Source organism: Hesperophylax consimilis, chromosome 27 (assembly GCF_061612785.1).
Source record: "Hesperophylax consimilis isolate HC1 chromosome 27, BYU_Hcon_1.0, whole genome shotgun sequence".
NCBI lineage: Eukaryota > Metazoa > Arthropoda > Insecta > Trichoptera > Limnephilidae > Hesperophylax > Hesperophylax consimilis.
The window spans coordinates 25051512-25066894 of NC_142862.1; the positions used below are offsets into that span (position 1 = coordinate 25051512).

Genomic DNA, 15383 nt, shown 5'->3' on the forward strand with positions numbered 1-15383 from the left:
TTGTCTTCCATCTGTACTTTTTATATTATATGTATATTGTCATTGCTCATCATTTCTATATGCTCTCCTTTCACTGCCATTTCTGTTTCTTATTTGTGTAAAAAATATTGTATTGTTAATGGACTATTTGTCCGTAAATAAATAAATAAAGTAATTTTTGTAAAGTTCAAAATATATAAGAGGTAAATTATAAAGCGAAGTAATAAAATAAAAATATAACATTAAACAAGAAAAATGTATAGTGGAAAAACATACAGAAGAAAAACATAACACAACGTTAATCTTTGTTAGGTTACAACATTTTAACTATATTCTTCCTTCCCGTGTTCATAATCCATATCTTAATACTTCTTTTGGAGTTGGTTATTTCTTTAATGGTTTTTATTGCAAGAGGGAGGATATTAGATAGTTTTATAGAGAAATATTCCAAATTTCTTTGCCCAAAAGTAATTTTAGTTGTAGGTTGGTGAAATGTATGTTGTAATGAGGAGCTTATGAATCTACTAGAGTTTGTCTGTGCAAATTTATCCTGGTTTTTAATAGCATAAATTAAAATATCTTTTGAATATAATTGTTTCAGAGACATTACATTCAAGGAATACATAGTCTGTAGGTGTTACCGCAATGTCGCAAATGTTTGTATGTTAGCATAAATTTACTTCATTAACCATTATTTGTTATTTGCAGTAACGTGCGAGACCCCCTGGTGCTCTCGGTGGTGGGTAACAAAGTGGACTTGGAAGATGATCGGCAGGTGTCGGCCATCGAGGGCCAGCAGTATGCACACTCCATCGGGGCGCAGTATTACGAGGCCTCAGCATTACAAGATCAAGTATTGTTATTTCTTATTTCATATTTTAAATTTATTTTAAACTAGCTGACGTGTACCCTGTATTGCTCGAATTTTCTCTACTTTCTATAAATATAATTCGCATGGGTAAATGCAGGTAATTCCGTTAATGGAGGACTAAACGCCGTAGGCGCTAACAAAAAATTGTCCAAAGAAGCGAAGTTAGCAGTCCACAACGGAGTGCTGGTACCTACCTTGATGTATGGAAGTGAGGCATGGAACTGGCAAAGAAAGGATGAAAGTAGATTAAATGCTGTTGAAATGAGATCCCTGAGGCGTATGTGTGGTAAAACCATGTTTGATCGTGTGAGGAATGTGGAGATCCGCAAAGAGTGCAAGGCTGATGTAAGCGTAATGAGTAAGATTAAGAAAGGGACGCTTAGATGGTTTGGGCATGTAGAGCGAATGAGCGAAGATAGGAGTGTAAGGAGGATATATGATGCAAATGTGAATGGTAGCAGAAGTCGGGGACGCCCGAGGAAGACATGGCACGATCAAGTGAATCAGATACTCGAGTCGGGCCATGTCAAGAGTCAGAATAATAGAAGAGTATGTATGAGACGATGTATGAATGTGAATGAGGCAAGGAGTGTGTGCCAAGACCGAGTTGTTTGGCGGTCCGTCCTCTCTGCCTACCCCTGCGGGGAAACGGCGTGATGGTTAGTTAGTTAGTTAGTTAATTCGCATGTATTATATGTACATATAAACTAGTAAAAACTCTATCAAACTCCGTTGCGTAGTTTAGAAGAACTAAGCTCACAAACAAACAGACGCGAATAGCGATTTTATTTTATATTTTTTTTTTTTCACTTCGTAATTATTTATTTATTTATACGCCTATTGGGCTTTTACATAATAGAGATAGGTTAAGTTACGTTAGACCAGATACATTAGATCTGGTTTAACTTAAATTAGACAAGACTTATGTTATATCAGACCAGGATTAACTTATGTTAAACCAGACTTAAGTTATGTTAGACCAGACTTAAATTATATTAGACCAGGATTAACTTATGTTAAACCAGACTTAAGTTATGTTAGACCAGACTTAAGTTATGTTAGACCAGGATTAACTTACGTTAGACCAGGATTAACTTACGTTAGACCAGGCTTAAGCTATTTTAGACCAAGCTTAAGTTATGTTAGACCAGGATTTATTTATGCTATATCCCAAGAGGTGTACGGTAACAGATTTAATAATTCTACTCTCGTACTTTTTGGAATAGTTGATTTATGACCTCAAAAAATACACTCATCAACTAACGACAACTCGTCTCTAATTTTCCCGTAAGCCCACAAATGATTGTATTTTGGAATTTTCCTTTGCCGTAAATATTGTTTTACGATTAATAAAACCTCATATTGATTTGTAGTCACCTTTAAATTATTTAAAATTAATAGAATCTGAGAGCTATCACTAACATAACCAAATAAATCCTTTTCATCATCTTGACAACTGCCAATTATATATGTATCTATTTTTTATAGTAGGAACGTACCTAATAAATGCATGAAATGTTTCGATTTTTGGTTTTTATTAAAAAATATTTAATGTTTGAAAATATGAGCCTTAAATTGCCTTGTCGCTATTGTAACATTTATTTGTTTGAAAAAATATACATATTCATTTTATTTGTTGGTTTAGCCCAAGGCTAAACCAACAAATGCTATTAATTATTATCATTAGGAATGTCACATTCCAAAGAAATAAATTGCATCAAACGTATATTATCTACAGTATTTATAAAAAGTAAGTGCAAAAAGTATGCCCGTCACCCAAAGTCATATATGTATTAAAATCACCCCTAAAGTGTTTTAAAAGCGGCTTAAATTGGATATCGCCAAGTTTGGAAATCACTGATCTAACTCAGTACACTATGTCGTCATTACAGTGTCGCAGGTTTAAATAACCGCAATTTTTTTTGTATATTTTATTTTTCTATAAATTTTAACATTTTATATCTAGTATAAACCTATTCTAAAACTATTATAATAGTATTCTATTACCTACGTACTAATATTTTAGCTTCACACGAAAAGCTGCAAGACTGACAAACATTTACAGAGAGTTCATTGCATATATTGAAACCTTTATAGTAAATATTGTATTGTGTTGCCGATAAATTTGTCTTAGGAAGCCTAAAATTGTTGCGACTTCTCCTAGGATAGCCATGAACTGTACTAAAGGGTCCGCAAAATAACGTTTTTTTTTTGAAAATGCTATAAAAACATCTAGTGTAGCTTCGGCTGTGTGGCACGTAGCGCCGTCCTGTTGAAACCAAATGTTGCCAATATCCTCCTCTTCAATTTTTGTGAACAAAAATTTGTTCAATTGTTGAGAACGATGGTGAATTGATGTTGATGGCGCTTCACGCACACTTTCTGCCACACCAGCAATATTCTCGGGTGTACGCACTGTTTTTGGCTTTTCACGCTTTGGTTTATCAATGAGGATGCCAGTTTCTTTCACTTTTTTCACAAGATAACGAACATACGGAGCTGACGGTGCTTCTCTTCTTCCAAAATCCGTACGCAATTTTCGCACACATTCTGCAACATTACCACAGACATAAGAATATATAGACTAGAAATTAAAGGTGAGGGGTAAAATCAACTGTTGAAGAACGAAGGGGGTAAAGCTGACTGTGATTCGTCAATAAATCAATCTGACAGTATATAGGCATCTCGCATTTTAATATCACCATTTAGTTCTTAAAAGTAAAATCTGCTTTTGAATGAATAGACATTTTTACATGGGAGCGCAAATTACTCGCCACGTTATGAACAAATTTGCGAAGTTCAAATTTGGCAAAAAAAATTTCTTCTATTTTCAGAGTCGAATATTTTGTTTACGTATTTAGTTAAGACACTTTTATAAGTGTTCATAATTTACTTCCCAGTAACAACGATGCGCACACTTGAGAATCGCTACATTCGACCGCTACATCCGCTGATGTATCTCGATGTAATAGTATATGTTTCTACTACTGATTCATATTATACGATGTGAATAAGCTTAAAATGATGCTTACATATGGAATGTAATACGACAATTGGGTTTATTCTCTTTTTCACATCTATTTTTACAAGTTTTCATATCACAAGCCACTATTTTGCCGTGTTATTTCGTGACCATAGCTCGACGCTAGTTCGAACAAGAATGATGACGTCACATTCTCAAGATTCACGGGAAGCCACACGCGAGCCCAGCCGGCTCCAATGGAACCGGTATGGGGAGTGGGGAATAATACGCTTTTAATCACTTAGGGCAGGTCTACTAATATTCATATGTCTATGAACATTACCATGATTTTCAAAGTAATGTCGCAATATTTCGCAGCGTTGTTCAAGCGTATACACAACCATATTCGTTCAGCGGAAGGATAACACTAATTATCTGTCAAATCAGACATGAGCTAAGTGTTACCATTCACAAAATAAGCACTAGTTGAAAAAAAAAAACGTTAGATGGCAGACCCTTTATTACATAATACTAACAATTTTTAACATATAATCCGGTTACATTTTATTTTTTAAGCGGGATCTCTTGCGACTGTTTCTACAAACAATACCTCAAACATTTTTGTTTTCGTCCTCATTCCGTCTCCTCCCTTTGTTGAAACATTGGGGCACGGTGGGCGTGGCCATGGATATTTTTCACCGCACCACGCGGTGGTTGTCAAAAATGTAATGATCCCCTCCCCTGACTTCCCCGTTTCAAATGCGTGTTGAATATTTTCCATCAAAACACTTACATTTTGTTTTCGAACAAAAATGTGGATGGGATCACCCCCTTTTCGAATGTTTGAGGCAATGTTTGTTGTAATGTTTCATGTTGTGGAAACGGTCGCTGGAGATGCGGCTTTATATATACATCTAAATACTAGGGTGTTATAAACTAAACCTTGCCACACACTTAGAAGATTGAGTTGGAATTGTTTTTATCCTAGTGTATCTGCTACAGAAATTATTTCCATTCTTTTAAGTGCAAAATTATGCAATAAATTAAAATATTAAAAATTATGCAATAAATTGTGCAGTAATTCAGGTGGGATGGCAGTTGACCAATTTAGCCCTCGCACGGTCCCAGGATGGTGACAAAACTCTCGCCTGCCTGTTGTCAGTCAGTTATATATTGGTATCTTATTCCAGGGTATTGAACAGGTGTTCCTCAACACAGCCACAGGACTGATGAGGATAGCCGGAGAGTCTCTGGACTCCTCGCTGAGGTCCTACGACATCAATGAAATAGATGACAACCTCACACCCGCAGGTAACATTGTTATATTTTTTTTGAGTTATGAATTTAATTTTTCTGTTAATTATTTATTCTTTTGGAAATGCTTAGTTCAATAGTCTGAAAACTTGAGTTTTGAGAAATCAGTTATAATATTATAGGTATTATAGTACTTCATCGCTTGTCTGAATTCTTGATTTTTGAGAAGTCTGTCATAATACATATTATTTAGTGTAGTACTTTATCTCTTGTCTAAATTCTTGATTTCAGAGAAATCAGTTATAATATTATATTACTTTATCGCTTGTCTGAATTCTTGATTTTTGAGAAATCATTTATAATATAATAGGTATTATAGTACTTTATCGCTTGTCTGAATTCTTAATTTTTGAGAAATCATTTATAATATAATAGGTATTATAGTACTTTATCGCTTGTCTGAATTCTTAATTTTTGAGAAATCAGTTATAATATTATAGGTATTTTAGTACTTTATCGCTTTATGAATTCTTCACACAACTGATTCCAATTTTGAAAAGCAGACTTCACGGGGGCAAACAACCACGCACAAGCAACCGAAATTAGTGTGTTTATTTATTATTTTTATTTTTAAATATTGACATTACTAGAATTTAAAAAGTAGTCACACTGTGCTGCCACATGGCGGGCTGTCTGCAGGTTCTACCATTGTTATTTAATTTAATAAATATAACAGAATTTAATCATTAGGTTGGTAAATTTAGTTAAATTTTCACAACAATATCTATCCACAATGCACTTGTCTATTTTTCTGATTGTACATGCATCTTTTATCACGTTTCCAATGTTCCTCCCCTGGATTATCATTTTGGGTTATTAAATTCAAGCACACTTGGGCGAGGCTATTTTAATAAATTATTTTTTAATTACTTCGAGTCAGTTTGGTAAATTTTGCATCCCGAATTCAAATAAAACAATTGAGTCCATTTTTAAATTGCCCGAGTAAATTACAATGGCATCCATAGTGCAATTTTTTTTTTATACTTTTAAAGCACTTCCCGGTAAGATTCCTAGAAAAAAAACTGTTGTGCGTTGGTCCATAAAAACACTATACGTGTTTTCACAAAAAAATTGAAAAAAACATACACTTTTTCCACATTTATAAATTTTGGAGAGAAGCTAATATCAACACAATCGTACTGTAGAAATTTAAATCAGAAAAAAATGATTATTAGAACAGACTCCGTGGTCAGCTAGCAAGCCAAAGGTTGCGGGTTCAAATCCCAGCGTGCGTAAATTTTATTTGATTGATTTGTGTTATTTCACAATTTATTCATTTAATATAATAAATAGTGCACGTTCCAGAGTGGAAGTTATTCTCAGTATCGTCCTGGTGTAAGACCACCATTCAGAATTGAAACGTTGCTTGAAATGGCTTTAGCCATGTTTGGTGACCAGATCTGAATAGCTACATACTTAGTACTCCCCCACCTTCCTCTTTCCATCTCCTTCCCCTCCCCACTACCTTCAGCCTCAAAACATACCCCAATTGGGGATGCCAAAGTCTCACCGGCTCCAAACAGTTAGGAGCAGTTGAGACTCTTGTGCGGTATTCACATTTAAAAAAAAGCCCTTTAAGTGAATAATCGTGGAGTAAATTTAGGTTAATTTTATTGGGTGGTGCTTGCACGGGGGTCGAGAGTGAAAAATTTTGGTATTTGATGAGAACCGATATTACCATTATGCAAAAAATGACCACATAAAAACAGAATTGACTTATTGTGATAAAACTTTACGATTGCAGCCGATTGCACTACCCTTCATGCAACCGACATCGGCAGAACTGAGACGGCGCCGTGGAGCATTGAGAGTATTGCGCACGGCGACAGTGCCAGAGGATACATGTGTTGCTAGTATTCAAAATTAATAACAATAACTCTTACTCTATTTAACTAGTGAATATGTTTAAGTTGTCACAGGGTTTCTCTCCACACAGCATTCCCCATGATGACATAGGCCTGTGTGGAGCATGTAAAAATATATATTTTTGTGACCAGTGATGGTATATTGAAGTTGTCACACTGTTGTAACAATATATTGAAAAAGGTTTTTGGAGGTTTTCACAGTCAATCAATATGACCAGTAATGATATTATATTGAAGTTGCCATTGTCCTTAGTGATCTTATATTGAAATGGTTATAGTATCTCAGTGTAACTAGTAACGACATACAGAAGTTGTCGATCTACTCAGTGTGACCAGTGTTGATATGTAAATTGAAGTTGTCACAGTACGTCAGTGTGACCAGTGGCGATATATTGAACATGTCGCAATCTGCTTAGTGTGACCAGTAATTATATATCGATGGTATATCTAAAGCACACTACTACTTGTATGTCCAAAATAGATATTTGTGTACATACATAGTTAGTTTTGAGAAAAATACATTTGAATTTTTGAGTCATTTTATCGTGTCTTAAGAGGAACGACTGTGCAGCCTTTTCATACAATTCTTAAATTTGGATTTAAGAACTGAATTATAATTTTTTTAATCAAATGGTATAGCAAATATCTAGTATGGATATGTACTACTGTATTTATTTGTGTTTTAAATTATAAAATACCAGCTCACGTGTACCTGACGTTGCTGGGGGTTATCCTTAGGAGATAGACATGTACTATTGCAAACTTTTCTTTAGGCCTTTTTAAGGTATACAATTCCGTAGTACATTATTTTGATGTATCTCATAAGGTTTAGCCAGCGTTAGCAATGTAAGCTTCCGACAATATTTTTTTTACGACTTGATTATAAAACATCGATTTTTCTCTACTTTCTATAAATATAATATGCATGTATTATATATACAAACCTTCCGGAAGAAATTCTCTAACTAATAGTGAAAACCCTATCAAAATCCGTTGCGTAGTTTAGAAGAATTAAGGGCACAAACATACAGACACGAACAGCGACTTTATTTTATACAACATAGAGATGGTATTAAGAAATAATTAATAATATGTAATACCCAATCTGCTACGCAAATATAAAATTAAACATTAAAACATTTTTGTTATTTGTTTTTGGGGTGTTATGCCGTGTTGCGCTAACTCCTTCTTTAGCCAACATTTCGGACAGCATTGCAGTGTCCATTATCAGGGCAGATGTCTTAATAACTCATAACAAATCTGCATAAAGAAGGAGTTAGCGCAACACGGCATAACACCCCAAAAACAAATCACAAAAATACTTTTGGCCGTGAAACTCTTAAATCATATTTAATTGAAACATTGTTGAAAAGCTTTTTTTAAGTAAAAAAATTAAATTTTTGTTCAACAATTTGTAAGTTATTTAAGCCCATCAAAATTCTTTTTTATTGATTTTTTTATTTATTATTTTACATTTCATTGCATTTACAAAGAAGGTAGGGCATTAACTCACAATAATTTGCCAAAGTTACCTCTAAAATCAAGAAAAATTGACTTTATAATTTTAAACACTAATAAATAAAACACATATCTTTACTATGTAGATATCTGCTTTTCCTTTTGATTAAAAAAATATAAACTTTTCAGTTTGATTTAAGTATTTTGACTTCAAATCCAAATTTAAGTTTTGTATGAAAAATATTGCGCAGTTTTTCGTCTTGAGTTATTTTGGTTTTTATTGGAATTTCACCATGAATTAAAAAGGTTTCAAAATTTAATTGAAGAAAAAAAAATTGATATAATAAATGTAGTGATGTGGGTTAGGATTTTCAGTGTCTGTACAATACAAAGTACATACAAAGATGAGTGTTATAAACTATATAACTCAAATTTGCCTAAAAGTTTACACACAAAAAGTGTTCTTTAACCTGTTGAAGGCCGGAACATAAAACAGAAAAATATTAGTGGTACCTAACTTTTTATTAGTCCAAACGATTCTGGTTTTGTTTTTCATATATTTTTCGAAGCATTAATGTCAAAATTCCATCGCAAATTATTCTAATAAGGGTCATATTAGAATGATTGCTTGTCCTCCAGAGAGCCATCGTCTTTCCACTAGACCAGTGGTCGGCAAACTTATTGGCCAAAGAGCCAAATATGTACATTATATGATTCCAAATAATTCGGAGAGCCATATCTGTTTTTTTTTTTTTTAATTTTGTTAACCTTTATTATAATTTAAGACCTTCATTAAATAACGGATAAACTGAATAAAACTTGATTTCATACTTAATAAAGATTTATTCGTTGATAGACAATAATATGAAAGTAAGGTATCCATAAATTTAAATCATGACAATGACTGACAAACACTTAATGCGAACAATGTCCTTACACCTTCTTGGAAAGTTTCAGTAAGTCAGGTTTGTATCTTGTTGTTTTTAATTTTAAGCATGATTCTAGGTTCTCATTAATAAAACGACTTTCAGTTTACTCTTGATAAAGTTCATGCTTGAAAAAGATTGTTCGCATGAATATGTAGAATCAAAAAGGGAACGAACAGCAAACGCGAGTTTTTTCAGCTGATCGTAAAAGTCAGGAATACCATTCCAGACGTTGAAATCTTGATTTTTTAAATCTTGAAATCTCTGTCTTCTTCTCCAGGTCTTTCAAAACAGACCACTTGTGTTGTGAACTAAGATCACATTTGTTCTTCTCCAATATTTACAAATCAATACAAAAACGTTGAAATTTAGAGCTCCATATTTCCTTGTTTTTTAAATCCTGCAATTGTATTTCAAAGTTACCAATGTCAATAAGAGGATATTTGACGAATGCTAAGGTCGCTCTGCTGTTTTTAAACTCCTAAAACCTGCTGAGAAATGCTTCCCTCATATTTAAAATTGTTGTTTTGAAATGGTGTTTGTAAATAGACGAAATATTTCAGGAGTTTAAAAACAGCAGAGCGACCTTAGCATTTGTGCCAGAGCCGCACCTAAGGAGCCAAAGAGCCGCATGCGGCTCCGGAGCCGCACTTTGCCGACCACTGCACTAGACCATTGATATTGAAGTTGTCACTCGTCTGTTGTTTACTCAGTTTGACTAAGGATGATATGTTGAAGTTGTCTTGAAACAATTATTATCACTGCAAACTTAATGATAACATTATGTAATATTATGTTATTTGATATTATAAATTTGTGTTCAAAGTAATTTAGGCATATGTAGAATAAAAACATGTATACAATTTAAACCACTGGACCAATATATAATCTTAGATAATAGAAACAAGGGAGATGGACCATGAACCATCATTAGTGTGAAACCACTCATACTACTGCAAATCTAAACACAGTGGCACCCCGCCTTTGTTTCTACCTACACTCCAAATGTGTCCGCTTTAATAGTCCTTGCACTTTGGTTGTAGCTCGGCGCACGGTCGGAACTCTTATTTATATATTTCTTTGTTTCTATTATCTATGAACATAACGGTTTGATTGCTTTCTATGAGGTAATGTGTATGTATGCGCCAGTGACGCCATTCCTACAGAAATTTCGGTAGATCTACCAATTTCACCAAACATCTACTGATATTTATAGAAAAACTACCGAAGTTTGTGAATTTGTGAAAATCAACCGAAATTTTTAAAAACCTATCGATTTCACTTAAAAACCACGTAAAATGTACTGACGAAATTTTTGAAACTCTATATATTTCCTCGGAAATTCTCTACCCTGCCAGAATGCGAAATATTGCAGGGAATTCGTTATCTTTGGAATTTCTCTAGGATTAGGATGAAGAAAAACACAGTTTACCACCTATAATAATAATATTATTTGGATGATTTGTATAGCGACGTTTTTGTGCAAATCACCTCAAGGTCACTGTATAAATATATAATACATTTTTACAGTGATCTGTGTTTACTATCTATATATGGAGATAATATACAGTAGCATACTTACCTGGTAGGTCACTTAAGATTAACACTTAATTAACATTACCTAATTGTTTATTAACAAAATTTAGATAAAAGATTTAGGACAAAATTGGATATATGTAATTGGACATAAATGGACATATTTACATATTTTTGTCACCAATCTACAGAATTTTTCAAATCACATCTATTGTTTTTCATTTTCGTGGCATGGCGTCACTGGCATCTGTATTGTATTAGAGCACACAACTAATGTAATGAACGTAGGTTGGAGACTAAGAATAATCGTGGACGTATGTCTCTGACGAATGTTCGATACGAAAGAAGGCTATAAAAAGCGAATGTGCATGTTTTAAGAGAGTCTTCCATTTCTAACTGCCATACTTGCTGTACTTTAATATATTATACTAACTATCGGGGTTTATATTTTATTGTACTATTTAAGAACAAAACACCAAACATGACAACAATGTGATCTAACGCAAGATTTAAAAAATCAACCCATAAAAAACAAAGGCTTTTTTACACCTTCTTTCCCAGGAATTGGAGTCAACAACTCTGCCAACCTCGCCAAATGCCGATTGGGTAGAACCGACATTTATTTAGTATATTAACTGCTGTAATATCATCAGATTTCAGGATAGAATACACTGTCATTGACAAAGAGTATATCTACCGAGTTTCAGCTCAATCAGATGTCGGGAAGTGGGTTGATTTCCGCTTCAAAGATTTGCAATCATTCATTACTGAAATTCAAATAAATATAACAGTTGAAATAAATCTACTTTTGTCCATTTCTTAGAGAAATAAAGAGCAATTATCTGCTAAACCAAGTTAGTAACTGGTATCACTCTACTATAAATTATGATTCAAATATAGTACTTAGTATTATGATATAATAAATGGCCTTATTTAAAAACATTATTTTATGTCTTTTATGTATATTTAATTTTATCAAGTAAGAAATCTTGTTGCAGGATTACTTTTTATTTTTATATTGTAATATTAAAATTACTTATTTCATCTTTGCTTAGTGATAAAAAATAAATTTATCAGCGTTTTAAGTGTGTGATTTCCATTTTTATCCTTTTTTTAATACTTTTAACATCGAATATGGTTCATAAACCTTCACATTACTGAAGTATCTAAAATGCTGCAATAATGTGACCACTGAATTTGTGTGATATATAATGGTACTGAAGAGGTTAACTAATAGAAGTTTGTTGTGGATGCATCTGTCTGCTCGAAGGGGTCTATTTTACCTTGCTTCAGGTGAAATTTGTTAAACATGTTATGAAGGTCAGGTGTTGTTTAACCCTAGATTCATAACCTTATCTAAGAGGAACATTATTCATAAACATTTGTCTCACAGACGACTAAATTTAAGTGACGAGTTTTGGGGTACTTGTAAATAAAATAAATAAATTAAGTATGGCACTCTTTAATATGTTTAATTAGGTAACAAAAAAAATAATAAACGAGTTAAAATTAAATTTTATCGCTACATTCCACACACATGAGGCCGCGATGGTCCATGTACATATACATTTTGCATTGCTTGCATTGGAACCTTGTCATATGCCGTTTTTTATAATCACAATAACCACAGACCTTTTTTTAGTACCACTTGGACCAGGTGTGGCAATGGTAGGCATTTCATCTAAAACTTCGGCAATTTTCCTTTTTAGGCATCTCTTCAAAGTTGGCATTTCGTGTCTTTTACGTAACCATGTTGTTATCACTGTCGGAATCTGTCAGGACCATTTCATCTAATTCCACATAATCTTCGACATCACTGATTTCTACATCCTTTTGCTGAATGGTAAAATCATCATCATCAGAATCAGATAAACGATTCAAATAGTCATCAATTTGCCGATCACCCATTCTAAAATAAAATAAAAAGATTTGAACGATAAAATAAGATGTAACTATAAATGATGACTCATATAGAATAATATCATATACTTACTTTTACTCTGTATAACCAGAACTCATCAAAAACAAAGTTTTCAAAATAACTTGCAGTCTCTTCAAAAGTTACACTATTCATAAACATTCGTCTCTCAGACGTTCAAAGGTCTATAACTTGTCTACAAGACTTCACTGCGAGGCAAGCACACCCGCGTTACTAATGAACAAGCGATCTAGGAAGGTACTTGAGAGGTCATCATTCTATCTCTTTCACTCGAGACACTAGAAACAAATTTACGTTTTGCGCGGTCTGTGGGACGAATGGTTATGAATCTAGGGTTAAAAATAAAAGATGTAACTTTGTAGAGAGGTTTATTTTGTCGACGGAGAGAAGCCAGCCGATAATTAAATTGTCGCGGTCAAACGAAACGCTGATAAAGCTGTATGGATCTGCACGTTGAACTCCATATTTAGAACTGCTTTTAATAATAATATTTGGATGATTTGTATAGCGCCGTTTTTGTAAAAAATCACCTCAAAGGCGCTGTAGAAATATATAATATATTTCTACATTGATTTTGTGTCGCACTCGTCCAACTTTTATAAAGGAGCGCTTCATTTATCGAAAATTCTAGCACCGTCCCAGCCGGCCGAGTGACGCTGCATGGTACCTTCTCGCACAGTCTGTGCCGACCAGTGGCGGCGGCAGGATCCGGTTCAGGTTGGACTTGTTGCATGCATTCCTATGGTCAGTAGCGTATTGCTACAAATTTCTTCACATCACATTATTTCTTGAATCAATTGCAATATCCTCGTAAAATTACTATGTACATATATACATCATTTTCTAATGCATGCCGACTCGTCTCTCTTTTCTTTATATTGTTTTCGGTAGTATTAATATTAATAAAAGATAAAATTTTGTTGATGAACGCATAACACATTTGGTTTCCATATTTTTAACTACATAAATCACATTTTCCCTTCAATTATTCATCAGTCAAAACAATTGCTTTGCTTTTGTTTAGAAGGAGGTACTCTATAAAAATTAAACATGTCAGTTTTAAAATAAGGTTCGATTTTTCAAGATACTAGACAGGTACTAAATATAAAGGTACAAAATATATTTTTAATCAGTTATTATAAGTATGATGGTATTTAGCAAACTTTCATGACATTCCATTACATTATTTTATCTATGCATACTGCAAAAGTGGCAAGATTGGCTAAAAGCAAATTTGCATTCCATAACCTACTACAGAGGTTCTCAATTAGTTTTGAGTTTTGTACAGTGCATGTGCAAACCCCCTCAAGCAACGCCACATACCCCTAGTGGCGTACCACTAATTTGAAACCACTGATCTACTACATACATATTTGCACAAAAATATATGTTTTATTAAAATTAAATAAAATATGTGTTTTTTTCCCATGCAAAATTTTATTTAATTTTCAGACACAATTTTCAATGTGTAAAACTTTGTTCATGAAAAAAAAAACTAATGCATATAATTGAGAGTTTTGACATATCTTTTGCCATGTCAATAAATTCTTAAATATTCAATATTATTCATTTACTTATAACGATATTAAAAATGTGCCATTTGTTTTATATTATTTGTATAATACTTATAAAACTGTTTTAAAGAATTAACTGTTTCCGTAGTTATCAAAGGACTACACTATGTCTATAAATAATTTTTGTTTTAGAAATTTTATGATAATTAACATAGAATAAATAAGATTTATCCTATGATAATTATTAATTTAATAATGTTTAAAGATTTTGTAAAAAGACACTTTTGTTAAAATATATTATAATTGATTTTGCTGTGTTCATTATTTCTATGTTTACATAATAATATATGATATGTTAGCTTCTGAATGCAGTTCCAAAGTTAGCCCTTTAGTGGTAAGCAAGCATTCAATAGCAGAGGTGCTGTGGAAATGCAGACTTTATCTTGGTGCCAAGAATATTGAAAAGGTAGATTATACTATAGAGGTGACATTAGGTAAAACATATTCATTTCAATACATAGGTATCAATTTTCAGCAGATTGAAATATACTTGTGAATCAATATTTGAAAAACAATTTAGGCGTATCCTACATATTCCATATTAATGGCCCCAATTATTATGTTGGTATACTTAACTAAAACTGTGTAAATATTTATTATACGAATTAAAAAATATATATTTTATAGATTGTTTTTTCTTTTATTTTTTTTACCTTATCCTTTTTATAAGATAGAAATTTAGGTAACACCCGTTGAGATATTTAATTAAAAAGTAAAATACTCCATCACGCCAAATTCACACATATTTCAGTTATTAGAATAATTTCTTGTAAAGAAAGCATTAGGATATTATTGGTGATCGTGATACCTCATTATCCCCTAAACAGGTACCTCTCCGAGAATATGCTACTGGCTACATACAATAATATTCTAGTAGCCGAGTTCTCCTTTGATAAAATGTTAAAACATTTCTGACCAATGAGAGAGCAGTATTTTGCATTCGGCCAATAACATCTCAA

General features: G+C 33.0%; 1 protein-coding gene across 1 annotated transcript in view; it reads left to right on the forward strand.

Moving 5' to 3' along the window:
* Window positions 1–15004, forward strand: part of LOC149410825 (ras-related protein Rab-31-like) — a 29170-nt gene extending 14166 nt beyond the window's left edge. Inside the window, exons 4-6 of the mRNA XM_089648221.1 lie at window positions 688–832; window positions 5003–5123; window positions 6871–15004. Of these exons, the coding sequence (XP_089504347.1) occupies window positions 688–832; window positions 5003–5123; window positions 6871–6980 (376 nt within the window). The 3' untranslated portion in view covers window positions 6981–15004. The remainder of the gene's footprint in view (window positions 1–687; window positions 833–5002; window positions 5124–6870) is intronic.
* The last annotated feature ends 379 nt before the right edge of the window (window positions 15005–15383 follow it).